General features: G+C 34.9%; 1 protein-coding gene across 1 annotated transcript in view; it reads left to right on the top strand.

Moving 5' to 3' along the window:
• Positions 1 to 24775, top strand: part of SPATA1 (spermatogenesis associated 1) — a 53321-nt gene that overhangs the window by 2628 nt on the left and 25918 nt on the right. Inside the window, exons 2-7 of the mRNA XM_046019947.1 lie at positions 261 to 305; positions 6036 to 6206; positions 16871 to 16977; positions 18826 to 18943; positions 22221 to 22274; positions 22369 to 22597. Of these exons, the coding sequence (XP_045875903.1) occupies positions 6171 to 6206; positions 16871 to 16977; positions 18826 to 18943; positions 22221 to 22274; positions 22369 to 22597 (544 nt within the window). The 5' untranslated portion in view covers positions 261 to 305; positions 6036 to 6170. The remainder of the gene's footprint in view (positions 1 to 260; positions 306 to 6035; positions 6207 to 16870; positions 16978 to 18825; positions 18944 to 22220; positions 22275 to 22368; positions 22598 to 24775) is intronic.

The raw sequence follows: 24775 nt of genomic DNA, 5'->3' as shown, positions 1-24775 counted from the left end.
GACCTAGAGATCATGACCTGAGCTGAAGGAGACGCCCAACCATCTGAGCCATCCAGGCATCCCAGGGTGAGAATCTTAAGCAGACCTAATGTCCAGTGGGGCTCAATCAGAGGACCCTGAAATCATGACCTGAGCTGAAATCAAGTGTCAGACACTTAACTGACTAAGCCACCCAGGCACCACTCCTCTGCTCATTTTTTATATCAGATTGTTTTTTATTACTGAAGTGTAATTAGCATAAAATATTATATTTGTTTCAGGTATATAACATGATTCAGCAGTTGCATATATTAGTGCTCACCACAGTAAGTGTACTCACCATCTATCAGCAATGTTCTCACAATATTATTGACTATATTTTTCATGCTGTACTTTTTATTTCCATGATTTATTTTATTACTGGAAGTTTGTACCTTTTAATCCCCTTTATTTCACTCACCTCCCTGTGGTCCTCTGGCAATCATCAGTTTGTTCTTTGTATTTAAGCATCTGTTTTTTTGTTCATTCATTTGTTTTTTAGATTCCACCTATAAGTGAAATCATGGTATTTGTCTTTCCGTGTCTGACTTATTTCACTTAGCTTAATACCCTCTAGCTCCATCCATATTGTTGCAAAGGGCAAGATCTCATTCTTTATCACTGAGTAATATTCCACTGTGTGTATATATACCACATCTTCATTCATCTATTAGTGGACTTGGGTTGCTTCCATATTTTGGTTATTATAAATAATGCTGCAATAAACATCACGGTGCATATATCTTTTTGAATCGGTGTTTTTGTTTTCTTTGCGTAAATACCTAGTAGTGGAATTACTGGATCATGTGGTGTTTCTATTTCTAATTTTTGAGGAACCTGCTTAGTGTTTTCCACAGTCACTGCACTCACTTGCCTTACCACCAGCAGTGCGTGGGGGATTCTTTTTCTTCACATCCTCACCAACACTTGTTTCTTATCTCTTTGATTCCAATCATTCTGACATGTGTAAAGTGATATCTCATTGTGGTTTCGATTTGCATTTCCTTGGTGATTAGTGGTGTTGAGCGTTTTTTCATGTGTCTGCTGCCTTTATATGCCTTCTTTGGAAAAACCGGTCTATTCAGCTCCTCTGCCACTGTTTAGTTAGATTACTTGTGGTTTTGGTGTTGATTGTGTAAGTTCTTTATGTATTTCGCATATTAACCTCTTATCAGATATATCATTTGCAAAAATCTCACATTCAGTAGATTGCCTTTTTATTTTGTTGATGGTTTCCTTCACTGTGCAAAAGCTTTTTATTTTGATGTAGGCCTAATAGTTTATTTTTTCTTTTTCTTTTCTCTCTTCTTTTTTTTAAGATTTTATTTATTTATTTGACAGAGATCATAAGTAGGCAGAGAGGCAAGCAGAGAGAGGAGGAAGCAGGTTCCCCACTGAGCAGAGAGCCTAATGCGGGGCTCAATCCCACGACCCTGAGATCACGACCTGAGCTGAAGGCAGAGGCTTTAACCCACTGAGCCACCAAGGCGCCCTTATTTTTTCTTTTATTTCCCTTACTTGAGGAGACATATCTAGAAGAATGTTGCTAAGGATGATGTCAGAGAGATTACTGCCTATGTTTTCTTCAGGTCTCATATTTTGATATTTTAAGTTTATTTTTATGTATGGGTTGAGAACAGTGGTCTGGTTTCTTTTTCTTTCTTTCTTTCTTTCTTTTTTGGTAACTGTCCCATTTTTCCCAGCACCATTTGTTGAAGAGACTGTCTTTTCTCCCATTGTATATGCTTGCCTCCTTTGTTGTAAATTAATTGACCATATAAGCATGGTTTTATTTCTGGACTCTCTGTTCTGTTTCATTGATCTTTGTGTCTCTTTTTGTGCCAATACCATACTATTTTGATTACTACAGCTTTGCAGTATATCTGGAAATCTGGGGTTGTGGTCCCTCCAACTTTGTTCTTTTCTCTCAAGATTGCTTTGGCTATTTCAGATCTTTTATGGTTCCGTACAAATTTCAGTATTATTTGTTCTAGTTTTGTGAAAAATGTTGTTGGTGTTTTGATAGGGAATGCATTTAATTTGTAGATTGCTTTGGGTGGGTAGTATGGACATTTTAATATTAAATTTTCCATGGGCATGCAATGTCTTTCCCTTTGTGTTGTCATCAATGTCTTTCATCAGTGTTTTATAGTTTACAGAGTATGGGTCTTTCATCTCCTGGTTAAGTTTATTTCTAGGTATTTTATTCTTTTTGGTGCAGTTGTGAATGGAACTGTTCTCTTAATCTCTTCTTCTGCTACTTCATTATTAGTGTATATAAACACAATGGATTTTTATTAATATTGTATCCTGCACCTTTACTGAATTCATTTATCAGTTTTAGCAGTTTTTTAATGGAGTCTTTAAGATTTTTTTATGTATATTATCATGTCAGCTATATATAGTGACAGTTTAAGTTCTTCCTTACCAGTTTGGATGCATTTTATTTCTTTTTCTTGTCTGATTACTGCAGCCTGGACTTCCAGTGCTGTATTGAATAAAAGCAATGAAAGTGGGCATTCTTGTCTTGTAACTGAGCATAGAGGAAAAGCTCTAAGTTTTTCACCATTGAGTATGATGTTAGCTGTGGCTTTTTCATATGTGGCCTTATTATGTTGAGGTTATCTCTCTAAACATATTATATTGAGAGTTTTTATCATGGATGGATGTTATTCTTTCTCAAATGCTTTTCTGCATCTATCAAAATGATCATATGGTTTTTATACTTTCTGTGACTTCTTATGTTGATTGATTTGTGCATATTGGAACACCTTTGTATCCCTAGAATAAATCCTGCTTGATCATGGTAAATACTTTTTTTATTGTTGAAATTTGTTTGCTAACATCTTGTAAAAGATTTTTGCATCTATTTGCATCAGAGAGAGGACTGTGGTTTTCTCTTTTTGTGTTGTCTTTGTCTGATTTTGGTATCAGGTTAATGCTGGCCTGGTCGAATGCTTTTGGACCTTTTCCTTCATCTTATCTTTTTTGGAAAAGTTGGAGAAGAGTGGGTATTAACTATTCTTTAAATGTTTGGTGAATTCACCCGTGAATCAACCTGGTGTCCTAATTTGTTTGTTAGGACCTTTTTGATTACTGATTGAATTTTGTTACTAGTAATCAGTCCAGAATTTTTCTTTTTTATCCAATCTTGGCATATTGTAAGTTTCTATGAATTTATTTCTTCTAGGTTGTCCAATTTGATGGCATATAATTTCTCATAGTAGTGTTTTATAATCCTTGGTATTTCTCTGATGAAGAAATATATCTCATTTCTGATATTAAGTCCTCTCCCTTTTTTTCTTGATGAATCTGACTAACAGTTCATTAATTTTGTTTATCTTTTCAAGGATTCACTCTTAGTTTCTCTGATTTTTTTTTTAAGCCTCTATTTCACTTCTTTCCACTCTGATTTGATTTCCTTTCTTCCTTACTTCCTTTGGGTATAAGATTAGATTGTTTGAGATTTTTCTTATTTCTTGTGATAGACCTGTATCTCTATAAACTTTCTTCTTAGAACTGCATTTGTTGCATCCCAAAGATTTTGATCCATTGTGTTTCCATTTTCATTTGTCTCCTAGTTTTTTGATTTCTTATTTGATTTCTTTATGGTTACTGGTTGTTTAGTAACATGTTTTCAAATCTCCACATGATTGTATTTTTTCCAGTATTTTTATTTTTTATGTATTTTGGAATTTCTAGTTTCATACTGTTGTGATCAGAAAAGATGCTTGATTTTATGTCAGTCTTCTTAAATTTACTGAAGCTTGTTTTGTGGCCTAAGGTGATCAATCCTAGAGAATGTTCCATGTGCCCTTGAAAAGAATGTATATTCTGCTGTTTTTGAATGGAGTGTTCTGTATATCTATTAAATTCATCTGGTATAAGGTCATTCAAAGCCAGTTTCCTTCTTGATTTTCTGTTTGGATGGTCTATCCATTGATGTAAGTGTGATGTTAAAGTCCCCTACTATTAATTGTATTACTGTCAATTTCTCCCTTCATGTCTGTTCCTATTTCTCTTATGTATTTAGGTGTTCCTATATTAGGTACACAAATATTTATAACTCTTATATCCTTTCCTTGGATTGATCACTTTATCATTACATAATGTTCTTTGTCTCTTGTTACAGTCTTTGTTTAAAGTCCATTTTGTCTGATATAAGTATTGGCTACCCCAGCTTTTTTTTAACTTCCATTTACATGAATATCTTTTCTATTCCTATACTTTTAGTCTGTTTATGTCTTTAGGTCTGAAGTATGAAACTAACTTGATTTAAAAGATGTTATGGTGTGCATGGGTGGCTCAGTCAGTTAAGTATCCAGTTGTTGCTTTCAGCTCAGGAGGTGATTCCAGTATTATGAGATTGAGCTCCACATCAGGCTGTGTGCTGAGTGGTGGAGCCTACTTAAGATTCTCTGTCTCCTTTTCTCCCCACCCTTTCCCATTTGTGCACACTCTTTCTCTCAAAAAAGAATTAAAATAATAAAAATAAAAGATGTTTTGTCCCAGGATATAATTTTTAAAATTTTTTAAAAGATTTTATTCATTTATTTGACAGAGAGAGATCACAAGTAGGCAGAGAGGCAGGCAGAGAGAGTGAGAGGGAAGCAGGCTCCCCGCCAAGCAGAGAGCCCGATGTGGGACTCGATCCCAGGACCCTGAGATCATGACCTGAGCCGAAGGCAGTGGCTTAAACCACTGAGCCACCCAGGCGCCCCTAATTTTTAAATTTTGATGCCATTAGAACAATTAGTGATCTTTGGTATGATTTCATAAAGCTTTAATCAGTACCAAATCACAGAAATTTTAAATTTTGTTTGATTTACTCACTAATTTAATATAAGTCAAGGTAGATCAATGCTTTGAAATCTTGGAAAGACTTCTGTTCTGGTATTGGTATCTTTTTATATCCTTAAGGCTTATCCAACTTTGATTATTCTTTTTTATAGTAATTCAGCTACCTTATTTTTAAATTTTTATATATATTTATATAATTTTTTTTAATGTTTAAAAAATATTTTTTTTATTTATTTGGCAGACAGAGATCACAAGTAGGCAGAGAGGGCAGGCAGAGAGAGAGAGGAGGAAGCAGGCTCCCCCCTGAGCAGAGAGGCCAATGTGGGGCTCGATCCCAGGACCCTGGGATCAGGGCCTGAGCCGAAGGCAGAGGCTATAACCCACTGAGCTACCCAGGCGCCCCTGTAATTTAAATTTTACTTAGTATTCTTGTTAATTGCTCTAAAGCCTCTGAGAAAAATACGGGAAACAACATGGAAACATAGCTTAAAATAATTTAAGACTGGCATTTTCATCTGGAATAATCACATTTACTATTGAGGCATCCAAGCCTAGGAAGAAATAGATGGGGTAAAATGGTTTCACATCATTCTATAGTCATTTGTACAAATTTAGTCTTATCACTTCCAGAAACATAGTTCTGCTTCATGTAAAATACCATATATATTTAACTTTAATTTTTAAACTTAAAAATTAATTGTTTAGAATAGTATTCTAAATTCATATATTCTAAATGGTATTTTTTTTATGTGAAGCACAATTTAATGAATAAGTTAACATATTAAACTGTTGTGATGTCAAGAACAATTGTTTTCCCCTGTGATTTTGTTAGACATTTTTGCAAAATAAGAAAAGTTGGTCAGACACTTAAAGGGATTTATGGAAATTGAATCCACGGGATCAGCTTTGTCAAACTCTAAAAAAATCCATGCTTTGGATACAAATGTGGCCACATTTGTATCTAAATGGTATTCTAATTTGTTTCTATTCTAAAATGAGTTGTTTAGAATGGTAATATATGCTCTGATCATAAGTCTATCATAATTTAGCACTCTAATTGTATAGAATATATGTTCATTTTGTTGCATTACCAGTCCTACTTACTAATAATAGGTCTTTTTAAATTACTATAATAACAGTGTATACATTCCTAAGTTTTCACTTTTGGTCATTTTAAAGCCTTTTGTGTTTTTCTTTTCACTTTTCATATGAATCAGAGACCAGAAATGAGTGGAATGCTATCTTAAAGAAGTCAAAAATCTGTTAAAATCTTTATAAATATTACTTAAATGAAGAAAAAAAAAAACCCACAGAATTCCAACTGATAATTACCCCATTCAGCACTGGTGAATATGTCCCTCAGTTCAAGCCGACCTTCCTCCTCCGAGGTAAGAAAATCTTTTAAATGAAAATATAAGAAAGACTTGCTTAACATTGCTTTTGAAGAGTTCTGAGAAGGAAAAAATTATGGATTATATGAAGTCTTAGATATTAACTCCACTGTGTATCTCATTGTCTGAGTATAGTTATTTTATTACTATTCATTTATCTCTAGCTTATTGTACTGGAACCCCCAGTGCATTGATCCTATCACTATTTTTTTTAAATTATTCACCTTGTGATGCCCTCCACAGCTTAAATACCATAGACCATAGAGCAGTCTTGATTACTCTCTTGCTCATACTTTTGACCTTTGCATCTCTCTCATTTTATCATACTGCTTGCCAAAACAAAAACCCTGCTTTATTGAACTCTTCACCTATGCTTTACTTATGCCTGCAATGGAACATGGCTGGAAAAAAAGCATACCAACATGAAGACTATTCTCACTTTAAATTCAAGACCATGAATCTAAACTAGAACATTTTACTCATAGGCAATTTTCCACTTGCTCAATTTTCTACTGTTCTAGACAACTATTTCATACCTTTTCATACCCTCAGTACCTTCTCCATTTTCTCTTTAAACCATCTGTAATCACTTTCATTCCACTACTACACCAAAATTGTTCTTGTTAAATTCACTTCTACATTACTAAATATGTTGTTTAATTCTTATCCCACATATTCCGATCTATCCGTGCAAAACAGTTGACACTATTGATTACTCTTCTTTGACATAATTCCTTCACTTGACTTTTAGCGTACACATATCTTGATTTTCCTTCTACTTCCCTTGTTGTTCATTTTCAGTCGTCTTTGCTGGGTTTTCTTCTTCTTCTTGATCTCTAATTTTGGAGAATTTCAGGGACCAGCTCTTTGTTCTCTTCTGTATCTGTATTCTTTATTTCATGATCTCATTCAGTATGATGGCTTTAAATACAAACTTGATGCTAAGGATCCTCAAATTAATATCCCGAATCTAGTCTTCTTTCCCAAACTGCAGATGTGTATTTTCAGCTGCCTACTTGACATCTCCACTCAGATGGCCAGTAGACATCTTAAAATTAGCATGTCTCAAACTGAATTATGGATCTTTTCCCCCTCCGCTAAACATGTTCTATTTGACTTTCTCCCTCTCAGGTGATGGCAAATCCATCCTTTGAGTATCTAATGCCAAATGCCTTGGAGTTGTAATTCTTTTTCAAACTTCACTTCCAAAGTACTACTTTAGCTTCAAATTATATAAAAAACTGACCACTTCCCGGGGCGCCTGGGTGGTTCAGTGGGTTAAAGCCTCTGTCTTTGGCTCAGGTCATGATCCTGGGGTCCTGGGTTCAAGCCCCGCATCGGGCTCTCTGCTTGGCAGGGCACCCCCCACCCCCCCGCCTGCCTCTCTGCCTGCTTGTGATCTCTGTCTGTCAAATGAATAAATAAAAATCTTTAAAAAAAAAACAAACTGACCACTTCCCATCATCTCTACTGCTAGTACTTTAGAGTGAGCCACTATCATCTCACACTTTAATTATTCAGATAGCTTCATAACAGGTTCTATTTTCTTGTCCCTTACAACCTAATCTGTTAACCCTTTAATAGTTATTACATATAGCAAAATTTGCAAGTAGGACATTATATATGTCCTAATGTGAAGCAGTATGAAAAACAGGGTACCATTTATTAAGTATTCTTGCTCCCAGGTGATTAATTTGCATCAGTTGAAGGCTATACTGTTTACAAGACATAGAGGACTTCATTTCAAAAATGCTTGTGGGGGCGCCTAGGTGGCTCAGTGGGTTAAAGCCTCTGCCTTCAGCTCAGGTCATGGTCTCAAAGTCCTGGGATCAAGCCCCGCATCGGGATCTCTGCACAGCAGGGAGCCTGCTTCCTCCTCTCTCTCTCTCTGCCTGCCTCTCTGCCTACTTGTGATCTTTCTCTCTGTCAAATAAATAAATAAAATCTTAAAAAAAAAATGCTTGTGAAATGAAGTTGGGTGGGACGATGACAGAATAGGAGAACCCTAAGCTTGCCTCATTACATGGATACAACTAGATAATATTCATCTCGGTGTAAATAACCCAGAAAATGACGTGAAAGAGACTGGCAGAACAAACTCTGCAACTAAAGGTAAGGAAGAAGCCACACCGAAGGAGTTAGGAAGGCCAAAGACATAATCTGAGAGCAAAATGGACCATGGCCATCTTAAATGGGCAGAGAACCATGGTATGGAGAGGGACAGAAAATAGATTTTCACACCATGGAGGCCACAAATAGGGAGGACGAAGCCCTGTAATATTTGCCTTTGTAAATGAGAAGAGCTGAATCTCTTGAGTTCTAGCAATCAGTGCAGCTTAAAGCCTGGAATTTTAAAAATCAGTAGGCTCTACTCTGCGAGAGGAGGGAGGGCAGTAGGAAGTGGACTCCCTGCCGATAAAGAGCTCACAAAACAGCGCATGCAGACACTAAGGTAGAACCAGCAGTTTGAAAAATGCTGGGAGAAGGAGAGTGATCTGCTTATCTCAGAGCATAACCCAGAGACATAGGGATCACCAGAGACCCCTCCATGAACAAAGGATCTGGCAGGAGCCATTTACCTCCCCCATCCCAGAGAATAAACAGTGGCCACTTGTAGGAACCAGTGTGGTGCCAAAACTTGTTACCTAACTTGTTTGCACCAAGCCCTTACCCTCATGCTTTGGCATATCAGCCCTGCCCAGTCCCACTTGCTTCAGTCCTAGTGCTGCAGGTTCCTCCCCCAGAAGATTGGTGCAAACTCTGCCAATACCAAATCTGCTGATCTATGCATTTTGCAGGACTTCGCTTCTGACAGTAGCAGGAGCAGGTCTTGTTTCATAAGCAGATGACCATACGCCTTGTTAAAATGCACCCCATTCCTGCTGGGGACAAAATGATACAGTAGGCAAGGAGAGCCTCTGCAGATGACTGACACAACAGTTGAGCACATGCAACACGTATAGGACACACTCCCTGAAGCTCCAGGCGCTGGGGAATGGGACATTGCACTGCAGGGCACTATAGGATATCTTCTTCATAAGGCTATTATTGTTTTTTTAAATTCTTTTTTTTTTATATTTTTATTTATTTGACAGAAATCACAACTAGGCAGAGAGGCAGGCAGAGAGAGAGGAGGAAGCAGGCTCCCTGCGGAGCAGAGAGCCCGATGTGGGGCTCGATCCCAAGACCCTAGGATCATGACCTGAGCCGAAGGCAGAGGCTTTAACCCACTGAGCCACCCAGGCGCCCCATAAGGCTATTATTGTTAAAAGCAAGAGAAGTAGCTGACTTTTCTAACACAGAGAAACAGACACAGAAAATAACACAGAGAAAGAGACACACTAAATGAGACAGAGAATCTCTCCCAAATGAAAGAACAGGACCAAACCATTAGAAGAGACTACAATGTAACCTATAAGCAATATGCCTGATAGAGAATTTAAAGTAATGACCATAAACATACTCCTGGACTGAGAAAAGAGTGGAGGACATCAGTGAGTCCCTTAACAAAGAGATTTAAAAAAAAAACAAAACCCTAATCAGAGATGACGTACACAGTAAATGAAATTAAAAATACATTTAATGGAATAAATAGCAGTCTAGATGAAGCAGAGAAACACATTAATGACCTGGAAGACAAGTAATGGATCAAGCTGAAAAAAGTAGAGGAAGGAAAAATACGCAGATTGAGAATAGTCTTAGGGAACTCAGTGACTGTCTCAAGCATAATAACATTTGCATTATAGGGATCTCAGAAGGAAAGAAGAAATAAAAAATTACATGGAAACAAATGAAAATGAAAACACAATGGTTGGAAATCTTTGGCTGCAACAAAAGTAGTCCTAAGAGGGAAATTTATAGTTTATAGCAATACAGGCATACCTGAAGAAGCAAGAAAAATCTCAAACAACCTAACCTTACATCTAAAGGAGCTAGAAAAAGAAAAACAAAACCCAGCAAAAGGAAGGGAATAATAAAGATTAGAATAGAAATAAAGGATAACGTTAAAAAAAATAGATCAATGAAACCAGATCAACCAAATTGATAAATCTCTATAAAGATTCATTTAAAAAAAAGACCCAAATAAACGAAATCACTAATGCAAAAGGAGAGATAACACCACAGAAATAGAATTGTAATAGAATATTATGAAAACATATATGCCTACAAATTGGACAACTGAAAAGATATGGATAAATTCCTAGAAACATAAGACCTACCAAAACTAGAGCAAGAAGAAATAGAAAACTTGACCAGACCAATTACCAGCAATGAAATTGAATCAGTAATCCAAAAACTCTCAAAAAAACAGAAGTCCAGGACTAGATGGCTTCACAAGCAAATCCCACCAAACAAAGAATTAATACCTATTCTTTTCAAACTACTTCAAAAAATACAAGAAGGAAAACTTCTAATCCAATTTATGAAGCCAGTATCAACCTGATACCAAAACAGATAAAGACACCTTAAAAAAAAAAGAAGAAAAGGAAGAACTACAGGTCAATATCTCTCATGAATATAGATGCAAAAATTCCTAACAGTATTAGCAAACCAAATCCAACAATACATTAAAAAAAAATCATACACCACGATCAAGTGGGATTTATTCCTGGGATGTAAGGATAATTTAATATTCACAAAACCATAAATGCGATTTGTAATATCAATAAGATAAAGGCTAAAAAACCATATCGTTTCAATAGATGCAGAAAAAGCTTTCAACAAAGTACAACATCCATTCATGATAAAAACTCTGCAAAGTAAACCTAGAGGAAACATACCTCAACATTATAAAGGCCTTATATGAAACTCACAGCCAACATCACACTCAATGGTGACAGCTTTTCCCCCAGGGTCAGGAATACAATAAGGGTATCCACTCTTACCACTTTTATTCAACACAGTACTGGAAGTCCTAGCCATAGCAATTAGACAACATAAAGAAAAGACATATAAGTTGGCAGAAGGATGGAAGAAGTAAAATTTTCATTAATTGCAGGTGACATACTATATATAGAAAACCCTAAAGACTCTGCCAAAAAGCTACTAGAACTCATAAATGAATTCAGTAGTCACGGAATACAAAATCAATGTGTAGAAATCTGTTGCATTCCTATAAAATAATAATGAAGCAGCAGAAAGTAAAATTAAGCAAATAATCCTGTTTACAGTTGCACCAAAAACAATGAAATATCTAGGAATAAACTTAATCAAGGAGGTGAAAGACCTATACTCTGAAAACCATTAAACTCTGATGAAAGAAATTCAAGACAACGCAAAGCCATTCCATGCTCATGGGTTAGAAGAGCTAATATTAAAATGTTTATACTACCCAAAGCAATCTACAGATTTAGTGCAATCCCTATCAAAATACCAATAGCATTTTTCACAGAACTAGAACAAACAATCCTAAAATTTGTATGGAACCACAAAAGACCTCGACTAGCAAAAGCCATCTTGAAAAATAAAAACAAAACTAGAGGAATCACAATTCCAGATTTCAAGTCATTTGTCAAGGCAGTAGCAATTAGAAGAGTATGGTACTGGTGTAAAAATAGACACATAGATCAATGGAATAGAACAGAAAACCCAGAAATAAACCCATAATTATATGGTCAATTAATCTTCAACAAAGAAGGAATGAATATACAATGGGAAAAACACAGTTTCTTCAACAAATGTTGTTAGGAAAACTGGACAGCCAAATGCAAAAGAATGAAACTGGGCCACTTTCTTTCAGTATACACAGAAATAAACTCAAAATGGATTAAAGACCTAAATTCAAGACCTGAAACCATAAAAATCCTGGAAGAGAGTAATTTCTCTGACATCGGTCATAGCAACATTTCTCTAGATGTTTCCTAAGGCAAGGGAAATAAAAGCAAAAGTAAACTGAGCAATTGGGAGTACATCAAAATAAAAGGCTTCTGCACTGTAAAGGAAATAATTGATAAAACTAAAAGGCAACCTATGGAATGGGAGAAGATATTTGCAGATGATGTCCGGTAAAGGGTTAGTGTCCAAAGTATATAACAAACTAATACAACTCAATACCCAAAAAACAATCTAATGAAAAATGGGCAGAAGACCTGAACAGACATTTCTCCAAAGACATCCAAATGGCCAACAGACACATGAAAAGATGTTCAGCATCACTCATCATCGAAGAAATGCAAATCAAAACCATAATATTACCTTGTATCTGTCAGTATGGCTAAAGTAAAAAATAACAAGCATTGGAGAGAATATGGAGAAAAAGGAATCTTCTTGCACTGCTGGTGCGACTGCAAACTGGTACTATGGAAACAGTATGGGGATTCCGCAAAAAATTAAAAATGGAATTACTCTTCAATTCAGTAAGCACACTACTGAGTATTTACCCAAAGAATCAAAGGAGTATATGCACCCCTTATGTTTATTACAGCATTATTTATAGTAGCCAATCTATGTAAGCAGCTCAGGTGTCCATTGGTAGGTGACTGGATAAAGAAGAAGTTTTTATATATCTTTATATACAACAGAATATTATTCAACTATGAAAAAGAATGAAATCTTGCCATTTGCAACAATATGGTTAGAGCTAGAGAGTATAATGCTTAGCAAAGTCAGTCAGAGAAAAACAAATAGTATATGATCCTACTCATGTGGAATTTAAGAAACAAAGTAAACGAGAAAAGAAAAGGGGAGAGAGACAAACCAAGAAACAGACTCTTAACTGTAGAAAACAAACTGATGGTATCAGAGGGGAGGGGTGTTGGGGGAATGAGGAAAATAGGGGATGGGGATTAAAGAATACACTTTTCATGATTTAAAAAATGATTTTTTAAAAGTATACTATGTTTTAAAAAAACTGGAGAATTAAGTTAAATGCCATCTTGAGATTATAAGGTAAATTCAGAATGCAAAACATTCTTTAAGATAACTGACCCAGTCTCTTCAAAAAGTTAATGCAATGAAGAGGGGGGAAAAGAATACAGGTCTGGAAGAACTTGCGGATTAAGTTATTTAAGGATGTGACAAACCCAATGCAAAGATATTCTTGATTGGATTCTAGATGAAAAAACATTGAGGACAAATGGACAATTGAGGAAATTTGAGTATGGAATGGATATTATTTTACATTAAGGGATTGTTAATTTTCTTAAATGTGAAAATCGTACTGTGATTATTTTGGACAAATCTTTATTTTTAGGAAATGGCTGCCAAAGTACTTAGGAGTATATTTTCACAACGTCTGATTTACTTTGAATGGTTTATCAAGAAGGGGATAGAGGATCTGAGAGAATCTGTGACATATGTCAGCCCACTGATCACCAGGGTTGATTTGGCTGATCTGGCCTGCTAGGGGGGTGTCCTCTTCCTCCCTCACAGCTCCATGTTCATCCCTTCCAAAGCTGCCTGCTGTGTTAAGAGGAGGACCTTCCCCAATAAAGAAGGACCATTCTTCAGTCAAGGGTATAGGAGCAGCTGCGCTTGCCTGCTAGAACCTTCAAACAAGCTCTCAAGGTCCGTATGTAGGAGAAGTTAGGGTAGTCAAGCTTCCCATACTTAAAACACATCCAAATAAGGCCTGCATGTGGCAGTCTGCCTTTAAGAGAGAGAGAGGGAAAGTAAATGTGGCATGATGTTAACTTTTGAATCTACATAGTATGTATTTGGGTATTCAGAGTTTTATTCCTTTATTTGTATGTATGTTTAGAATTTTTCATATTAAAATTATAAAATGAATGTCAGATGTTGTCCTTCTATTAAAACCCTGTATTGGCTTCCCATTTTCTGAAATGAAGATCTTTCGGTGGCCTGAAAAACCCCTTTTATTTTGTTTCTTGTCCTCCTCATTTTTATTACTTTATCTCTTACTGTTCTCTGCTTCAATCATACTAGCACTCTCTCATTTTAGGGTCTCATTTAGTTGGTTAAGCAACTACCATCAGCCCAGGACCCTGGGAACCAGCTCAGCAGGGAGTGTTCTTCCTCCTCTGCCCCTACCCCTGCTCATGCTCCCTCCCCACCCCGACTTCTCCTCAACCCCTCACTATCAAATAAATAAAATCTTAAAAAAAAAAAAAAAAGACCTTTGCTTTAGGTCTTCTTGGGACGCTCCCTCTACATCAGCACTTGGCTAATTGTTTCTTCCCCTGCAATCTTAAATCTCACCTTTTCCATAAGACCTACCCAGGCTATTTAAAACTGAAACCTACTTCCCCTTTTATCGTTCCAATTTTCCTTACTCTGCTCTTATCCTTTTTCCCAGTACTTACCCCTTTCTCGTGTACTGTATAACTTATCAGTGTTTTATGTTTATTGTTTATTGTTTGTGCCCTTCAGAGGTCTGGGACTAGTCTGAGGCAAATAAGTCACTTGCCTGGGTACAAAATTTAAGGGCAAACACCAAAAAAACCCTTCATAATTAAGATAAATCAATAAAAGATTTTTTTAAATGAAAAACTGATGGGGCGCCTGGGTGGCTCAGTGGGTTAAAGCCTCTGCCTTTCGCTCAGGTCATGATCCCAGGGTCCTGGGATCGAGCCCCGCATCGGGCTCTCTGCTTAGCGGGGAGCCTGCTTCCTCCTCTCTCTCTCTCTTCCTGACTCTCTGCCTACTTGTGATCTCTCTCTGTCAAATAAATAAATAAAATCTTTAGGGAAAAAAAAAAAGAAAAAAAAAAGAAAAACTGATGCAAGGAATCCATAATAGCAACATTTTAAATGGAAATAAAATCTGATAGTGCCATGCCTAGCCATTTTGGAGCCTGAAGCAAAAGGCAAAATATGTGCCCATAAATATGTATTTTAGTATATTTTTAAATGGCTAATAGTTTTGATGAAAATATTACTGATGAGCTTCCATGAAAGCCAGGAAAGTAAAATTATAACGAATTCATGTTTTGACATAAATAGAATATTTGACCTTAAAATAATGTTTTGAATTTTAATACATCCTTTTGAAATTTTCAGTATTTTTTCCAACTACTAGGTTATTCTGAAAACAGTGGACCATCAAGAAATATATATTTTTAAAGAAACATGTATTGAGGTTCATATTTTTTCCTTTTTCCTCAGGCTTTACTAGTAGTATTAAATTCTGTCTTTATTTAAATTTTTGATATTTTGTTTATTGTGAACATTTTTGCACTGAGTAGTTTTTTTTTTTAAATGTTGTATGTCTTGATTACTGAGGTTTTGATATAGCCTTAAATTTTGTACCTGAGGTGAGTGCTTCACTTGTTTCACCCCTCTTCTTGCCCTGATACCTCATTAGAATGTAAAACTATATATAGGCAAGGATCTTTGTCTTATTGACTATGTATTCTTAATGCCTAGACCAGTGCTGGCACATGATAGACATTCAGTAAATATTTGCTGAAGGAATGAATAAACACAAATTCACTATAAATTTTGTTAAAGAAATGTTTTATTATGTATATTTTCTCTGTATTGCCTACTCATTCAGTTATGGAATTAAATCTGTACAAACACTTTGAATTATAGTTCATGAATTATTATAAAAATATTAACAGAATTAATTGGTTTATACAAAAAATAGAATAAAATGTTCAATAAATATTTTTTCTTAGAAAATATTAATGCATTTATATAAAGAATAAGGTCATATTTAAGTCTTCTGAAGGTTTTGCAAATATTATGTAGCTATTAAATATTATAGTATTAATAGTATAGTATAGTGTTAGCTATGAATCGTATAGTGTAGCTAGGGAATTATTTTTTAAATGCTCTCGTGTTCAAAATAGAGCATGTGGCAAGCCTGGCATCAGATATATACATATATCAAATGTATAGAAATAATTTACTTGGTCTATAAAAACGAGCAAAACATTCAGTTCAATATAAAAATTTCTAATTTTAATGATTGGTTATATTCAACTATTTAAAGTTTTTCTCAGATATTTAATATTGTAGAGTATAATCATTTAAATTTTAATATGCAATGAATAACTTCCTTAGACTAAAAGATTGGAATATTTGCTATAATTGTTCTGTTTCTGTTATAGTAATCTAAATATTCTTCTAAACAAGGTATTGTAATTGAGGTCTAACAAAACATTAATAGAAAAGAACGTTGTATTTATAAGCACAGGCAAGCTAAGCTGACAGACATGACCTATGGAAGAACAACGATTTCCTTCCCTATCACCATCAGGAATAGGTTCTTCCTAGATTTCTGGGAAACAAAAATACTTCCTAAACCACAGTATTCACACGTTTGCAGTTGCTGAGAACTAGCAATCATCACAACTATGTTAGGGAGACAATATGTAAAGTATAAGGATTCCACAAAATCATCCCAACAGAACTGAGTAGGTAGGGATCAAGGGAGAGGAAAAGGTTGGTAACCAGAAAACTGATCTTGGTGGGCTGGTACTCTTATTCCAAGCCACAGAAAGAAACCTGTGTCAGAGATGTTAGGGTACCCTAGGACCACATCTATGACATTGTTTCTAGGGAGATGTGCTCCAAGTGCCAAGTAGCCAACTAACCAAAATTTTGGCTCTTCATTTTGTTTTCTGTGTCTGCTTAGAAAAATACATGTATTCCATGTTTATTTCAGTTAGGTTTATTAAGCTTAAAATTCTAGAGGAGATCGGTTGATTTTTTTCACTTTAAAAATATTTTAACTGATGTTCTTCTCAATTTATTTAGTTGGTGGAACTTCATGTTTTTTATGTCCCTGAAGGATCGTGGAACTATAAGCTAAATACCATTTCAATAGAAGTTGTTAACAAATTCATTTCAGCTGGATTTATAAGGCAAGTATTTTGTGGTCATGTTATAATGTGCCTGAAAAAGCAGTCTTTTTTTTCTGCAGAGAAAAATGTTTCTTTGGAAATTTACGTTGTAAGTGAGACACTCTGGTCTGTATGATGGATCCAGTTTCTAACTTAATACTATCAATAAATAATGTTATATAACAGTTAATAACTATTTTAGAAACATATGTTACTTAGCCAGGTGTCACTGCCACCCAGATAAAAGGGTATAACAGATATATTACTATCATTACACACAAAGAGAATGAGAGAATTAAGAGAGAAATTATCTGAAATTAGAAACCTGTTGAAGAGCTGTGAATAGTGGTTAAATCAGTATATCCACAATGACTTTTTTACTGAACTGTTTCAAAATAGAGACTATATGTATATGTAAACTTACATATATGTACATGTAAGTATATGTACACATAGGAAGCCCACATGACATTATTCCTTATCTTCCCCATCACTTCAAGCATACTAGTGTCATTTTTGTTCTGGAACACATCAGACATGAATCTACCTCAGGACCCTTGTCTACTTGCTGTTCTTTTAGTTTAGAATGCTGTTTCTATATCCATTCATCTGTTGATGGACATCTAGGTTCTTTCCATAGTTTGGCTATTGTAGACATTGCTGCTATAAACATTCGGGTACACGTGCCCCTTCGGATCACTATGTTTGTATCTTTAGGGTAAATACCCAGTAGTGCAATTGCTGGGTCATAGGGTAGTTCTATTTTCAACATTTTGAGGAACCTCCATGCTGTTTTCCAGAGTGGTTGCACCAGCTTGCATTCCCACCAACAGTGGAGGAGGGTTCCCCTTTCTCCACATCCTCGCCAGCATCTGTCATTTCCTGACTTGTTAATTTTAGCCATTCTGACTGGTGTGAGGTGATATCTCATTGAGGTTTTGATTTGTATTTCCCTGATGCCGAGTGACGTGGAGCACTTTTTCATGTGTCTGTTGGCCATCTGGATGTCTTCTTTGCAGAAATGTCTGTTCATGTCCTATATATCCTATCTCTTCCTTTAACTCTTTACTTCAATATTGCTTTTTTGTTTAGATCTTCTCTAATCACTGTATTTAAAATTGTAGCTACCCTTCCTTCCCTGCTTTATTCTTCTTCATAGTACTTAGCAGTGTCTTATGAATTATATGTTTTTTTAGTTTGTCTAATTTTCTTTCCCACCATTAGATTTATAAAGTCTGTAAGGGCAGAGATTTTTGTCTCTTTTGTTGATTGCCATATTCCCATCCTTTAGAGCAATGCCTGATATATAGTGGGGGCTCAATAAATATTTTGTGGTTGAATGAATTATATAATGTTTCCCATAAAATCCTAGAAAAACAAAAACCCAAGACAGTAGCATAAATGATGGCTTTAAATTTTAGATGTTGAGGAGTGAAGTATTCTTAATGAACAAAGACATAGAGTTTGACAGTATTTGATTATCAAAGAAATTTTTAAGCACCAGATCATCCTGTCAAGCTTCCAAAATAAATATTTGTGGCTTAATCATTTTTTATATAAAAGTATATAAATTCCATAGCAGAGTTTTCTTTTTTTAATAATACAGTTTGGAGGCAGATGAGAAAAGTAGATAACCATTTTCCTTTTCAGTACAGAAAGGACTTTTAAAAACAGTATTTATTTGTATAATCATTTTTTTAAGTTTCCTGAAGTTTTATAAAGTGCCGGACAATGTAAAAATAAATTGAGCTATATATGATACATTAAATTAGTATTTATGTTTGAGATAGCTGACTAACGTTATAGAATTTGTAGTATAGCTGAAATCTGTTTCATTTTCCATTATAAGGCAATGTCATGATATTTCAGAGTATCTCCTCACCTAACTTTACAAGCCCTGAGAGAACGACTTGGTGAGTTCCTTGGTGAAGATGCTGTTGCAGAAAAATTTTTATTTCTGAAATGCATTGGAAATAATCTAGCTGTGGTAAGTTTTCTTAATTTTTTTCCATTTGGGGGCACCTGGGTGGCTCAGTAGGTTAAGCCTCTGCCTTCGGCTCAGGTCATTGTCTTAGTTAGGGTCTTGGGATAGAGCCCCGCATCAGGCTCTCTGCTTAGCAGAGTGCCTGCTTCCCCCTCTCTTTCTCTGTCTGCCTCTCTGCCTACTTGTAATCTCTCTTTCTCTGTCAAATAAATAAATAAATTAAATCTTCTTAAAAAGTTGATTTTCCTTTTGATTAAAGAAAAGCATAACTTAACAAATTGTGTTTTTTAAATGCTTGTCAACTCAGCTTCTTGTCAAGTCACTTCTATAAATGGGATAAGTAATATCAATCATAACAAAATGAAAAATCACTAAATACATAGATCATCAAGAAAAAATGGGCCTTATTGGCATATTATTGGGCACTAAAATGATGGGGGATATTTCGGGGTGTGCGAATCCTTGGGAAGAAAAGGAAGACAAACTTAAAATGTTATTATATAAATAATGTGTATTTTTAAATTTAAATGAGTGTTTAAAAAAAATTTTTTTTTTTTTTGGAGAGAGAGCATGTGCATATGTGTGCATGAGCTGGTGGGAGGCAGAGGGAGAGAGAGACTCTTAAGCAGGCTTCACATTCAATGCAAGCCTGACATTGGCTCAAGAGTCAGCCGCTCAACCAACTTAGCCATCCAGGTGCCCCCTAAAAGTAAGTACTTGTGTTCTGGACAAAAATGGGTCTTCATTGTTTGGGCCACAGCTAGCCCCATTTGATATGAAATGATAGGACTCCAACAATTTTTGTTTGTTTGTTTCAGCTGTTACCTATTGAACACTCTGTTTATAGTTTCTGTGGTTTAATGGCAGGATTTTCTTTTTTTTTTTTTTTAAGATTTTATTTATTTATTTGACAGAGAGAGCAAAAGTAGGCAGAGAGGCAGTAAGAGAGAGAGGGGGAAGCAGGCTCCCCGCTGAGCAGAGAGCTCAGATGTGGAGCTTGATCCCAGGACCCTGAGATCATGAGCTGAGCTGAAGATGAGGCTTAACCCACTGAGACACCCAGGCACCCCTAATGGCAGGATTTTCTAAGTAGAATTTTCCTACTTGAAACTCTTAATCTAGCAAGCCATCAGATCTCAAAGTTTCTGGTTTCTCTTAACTACATAAGGTCTATTTCTTTAATCAAAAAGACTTTCTCTATTAAAAATGCAGTATATTCCTATTCCACTCTAGTTAACATATTATGTCATTAGTATGTATTTATATGATTGTTTATATTTAACAACTGATTCTGCCACTAGACTATAACTCCCTGTGAGCAGGGACTTTATTTAATTCACTATTGTATTTATAACCAGTGCCTAAAATTAAATTAGAGGCATTTCAGTGTCTTTTGGACAAATTAAATAATGATAGTGGGGGAAAAAAGCATTTCCCATCAAAGTAGTACTGTAAAGGAATTTGCTGTATGGAATTCTCAGGATCAGCAGCTAGATATGAAGTTTTTGTCACTTGAAGTCTGTGCAGTATGGTTAAATATCTATTTATCTTTAAGTTTTTCTCAAGGAAGAAAAAACAATTCTCCTTTTTGTTCTTTTTCATAATATCTAAAATACAAATTATCAATCACAGACTCCTAGGTTGAAAGAGACCTAAATAAAGATAATTTAAATCAACTTCTGAAGTCCTTCTAATATTTTATTATTTTAAACAAATATTTATTGGTGTTTTTCTAGAAACAAAATGAAAAAAAGAACTGGCTATGAATCCAGCCCTTGAAGAGTATTCACTGTAGTGGTGCAGAGAAAATACATAATTAAAATAGTGTATTTTGTGTATTCAGAAGAAAAAGGGATTACTTCCAGCAGAAGAGGGAAGATAGAGAACTTTGAGAAAAGAACTATATTCAGTTTGGATCTTGAAAGATAAATATTTGACCTAGCAAAACTGTTGGGTGGGAAAAGCTTTCTGAGCAGAGAAAATAGAATGAGCACAGAAGTAGAAAAACAGGCAATTAAGGGAAAGTAAATGTTGCTCTTTTTATTGGAACATGGTATAAAATGGAATATAGCAGAGAACAAATTGTAAAGTGATTTGCTCTAAGTCTTGAATGCCAGATTAATGAATTTTGTTTGTTTCTGAAGTGTTGGGAGTTTTTGAGCGAAAGATGACATGATGAGAGCCCTCAAAGACTGGCGGCAGGGATTATAACTAGCAGGCTTTAATTAGGAGACTTTGTAGTGTTTAAGCCGGAGATATAGAGGGCATAAGGAATAGGCTCCTTCTCAGATTTTATCTGTTGATATTTTTCTTCTTAGTTTTCCATTTCAAACACAAAAATCTTTGGTCGTCAAATACAACAAACTCCTTTCTGATGTATGTTCTTTGCACTTGTCTGGAAATTACTTCCTTATGATTTTCAAATAGCTTTCTTTTTCTTTTCATAATTCAGGTCTCAGCCTCAAGTATTATATTTTCAAGAGGGCCTTCTCTGACCACCTAGTTTTTAGATGTTCTTTCTCTTAAGTTACTCCCTATTACATCAGGTTTTTGTTTTCATAAATCACATTTCACTATCCTAAATCATGTTTATTTAACATCTATTCTCCTAAGTAGAATATAAGCTACATGGAAGCAAGGACTTTGCCTTGTTCACCATCATATCTCCCACCATATAGAACCCATAGTTCTGACCCATAGTATGGGTCTTCCTGACCCATAGTATGCCCTCAGTATTTGTTGAATGAATGGATGGATGGATGGATGATGACTAACAAATGAACTCTATGGGCTATATATTTAGGAAATAAAATTTACAACGTTGGACTCTGGAGCCAAATTATCTGGTTTTGCATCCCAATTTGAAAAATTCCTAATTATAAAATCATGGGGAAGTTATTTAACTTCTCTTTCCTCAGTCTTATTGTCTAATATGTAATTTGTGTGCCTATCACATAGAATTTTGGAGATTAACTGAGCTAATATATGTAAAGCACCTAAAATAGTGCTTGACATAAAATGAGTCCATATAAGTGGACTTATAATCATATATAATCATAGTCATATAATCATAGCCATGATTACTACTATTAAATGACATAGAATTTCTTTTATGTTTTGTACAGTGAATAGAAATAGGATTATGTTCTACATTTTCTAGACTCTAGCCTTAGTTATCAGCTTTTAGATTTGATTTTTATGTCACAGATATGTGACAAAAAAAGGAATAAAAATAACTGAAAACATACAGAAACTTTATCTTTTTGTCATTTATTTCTAGGTGAAGGTAAAACAAGAATCAGAACTGAAACTCAAATCATTTGCTCCTCCATATGTATGTAATGTAACATTTTAAACTTATGTTAATTTTTTAACTTACTGTTTTTTAAATTACAAACTAATTTTTTAAAATTTTCTGTATGTTCTAGGCTCTTCAACCAGAATTATATTTGCTTCCTATAATGGATCATTTAGGAAATATTTATTCAGCATCAACTGTTGCTTTAGATGGGCGGCAGACTAATAATGGTGTTGCTGAGGCTGATGGAATAATCCACAGACCACTTAGAGTAACTTTGTTGAAAGAAGAACCTGGAACAGATCCCAGTTTTTTAGTAAACACTTTGAAAGAGCTTCTTAACAAGAATCAGGAAGAAGGTGATTTCAGCCAGAATGGGAAAAACAAAGAGGTTATTATAGTATGTTTTAGTAGTCAGGTCTGTAAGCAAATTCTGGGCAAATCTAGCCTTATAAGTGTGGCAATATCAAACAAAAGCTATAGTTCCACTTGGAGATTTTAAAAATAGTTTCACCAAGTAAGAGAAAAAAAACAATTAGTATGTGAAAAAGCCAAATAAAAATACTTATTGCACGGAAATAAACTCTACTACCTTCTTTTATAATAGCTTCAGATAAAGTTAAGGCCAAAGGAGAAAGGAAGTGATCACTGTATAGAACCTTGGTATTATTACTGTAAGTAAGAGGATCTTAGCCACAACTGTTCAAACCAAAGCAAAGCAACTTTAATGCTGGAAGACATTTGTGTTTCAAAGAATCACAAATTTTTATATGATTACATTCATCAATTTACTGATAGTTCAGTCCTTAAAAAGTGGTAGATATTTGCGACACCTGGGTGGCTCAGTTTTTAAGCATCTGCCTTTGGCTCAGGTCATGATCCCCGCGTCCTATGGAATCCAGCCCCTTCTCCCTCTCCAGCACCCCTGTGCTTCTGTTCCCTCTCTTGCTATCTCTCCCTCTCTCATAAATAAATAAAATCTTTTTTTTTAAAAAGTGATAGATAATTAAGCAAAATTAAATTTATAAATAAAGCTGGAACTATAAGAACTTATTGAAAAAATATTGCATAAAGAAATAAACTGTTTATGATGGAAAAACAAATACACTAGACATTTATAAATGAACCCCTCCAACTAATGACAACATCTGTTACAGCTGCAAAATATACATATTCTTCATTAGTTGCATTTTTCTCCATCTTCAGTTATAATCATTCTCACATTGTAAGTTTATACTATATCCAATGATAGCTCCCTTCTGATGTGTTTTATTATTTCTGAGGAGACATGCGGATGAAATCCACCTATTTTATTTGATGCCAGTGAGATACTCAGAATCTTTACCACCTTGATCTAGGCTTGTGTCTGCTACAGTGTTAAATATTGCATTCTAGTCAGGATATTACTTAAAGGTTAAAGGGGGAAAATGCCTGGGGAAAAAATTCAGAATGGAATCCCAGCATTCCTGAAAAGCACAAGGTCAAGTGGCTAATGAAGTGGGCATTTGCCCTACATAAAGCTGTGAGTAGTATCATATTTCATATCCTGAGCTCTACTGGCCAGATATTTGCACAAAACACACAAAAATTCCTTGGTGGGAATATTTTACCCTGAATTTTGTGAAAGTGTAGTTTTTAAATTGTATTAATTTCTTGGTGCTTTCCTCCAAAAAGAAGTATGCTGACCAGCATATGCTCATTTTTAAAAAGTTCTGGAAACACCAATAACTATAAAGAAGAAAATTAAGTTTAAAAATAATTCTACAATCCGGAAATGGCTTTTATTAGTATTCTGGTATATATTATTTCAGTTATTTTTTTCAGTTCTTGTATGTAATAAATATTTTAGCTTTTAAAAATGAGGATACAGACCCTCTTAGACCCTCTTTTTATATTTTAGAATATATTGTAGATCTTTCCTATCAATAAATACAGATCTACATCATTACATAATTCCTTGTGGTATAATTTATGTACCCAACCTGGTATCAATGTTTTTGCTATTATGAATGCTGCTGCAAGCAACATTTTTCTAAGTGCTTTGTGCATTTGTCCTTTTTTTTTTTTAAGAAGTTTAATGGCTGTTTCTAAGGCTGTGTTTCTTGTTGTTATTCTTTTTCTTTTAAGAACTTTTCAACATTGTGTGTCTTCCTCTAGTCACATTTTCTTTCTTCCTAGAGATAACTACTACTTTGATTTTTTGTGATCATTGTTTTCTTGCTTTTCTTTATAGTTTTACAACCTGAATATGTGTTCCTTAACAATAGCTTAGTTTTTGTATGTTTTGAATTGCATTAAGATGGAATCATGTTGAAAGCATTTTATTTTTGACTTGCTTCTTTTGCTCAACATTGTAAGATTCAGTCATATTTCACATGAAACACCATTTCATTTTTTCATTGTTGTATTATAATTCATTTATGACTATGCCATATTTACTCTGAATATGAACATTTGGTTTGTTGCCAGTTTGGGGGTATTACAAATATGCTTTTATGTACATTCTTGTACATGACTCTTAAATGTACATGTGGATG

This window comes from Meles meles, chromosome 1 (assembly GCF_922984935.1).
Source record: "Meles meles chromosome 1, mMelMel3.1 paternal haplotype, whole genome shotgun sequence".
NCBI classification, from domain to species: domain Eukaryota; kingdom Metazoa; phylum Chordata; class Mammalia; order Carnivora; family Mustelidae; genus Meles; species Meles meles.
Note: the sequence above shows the minus strand (reverse complement) of the source record. Positions and strands in the feature narration are given on the sequence as shown.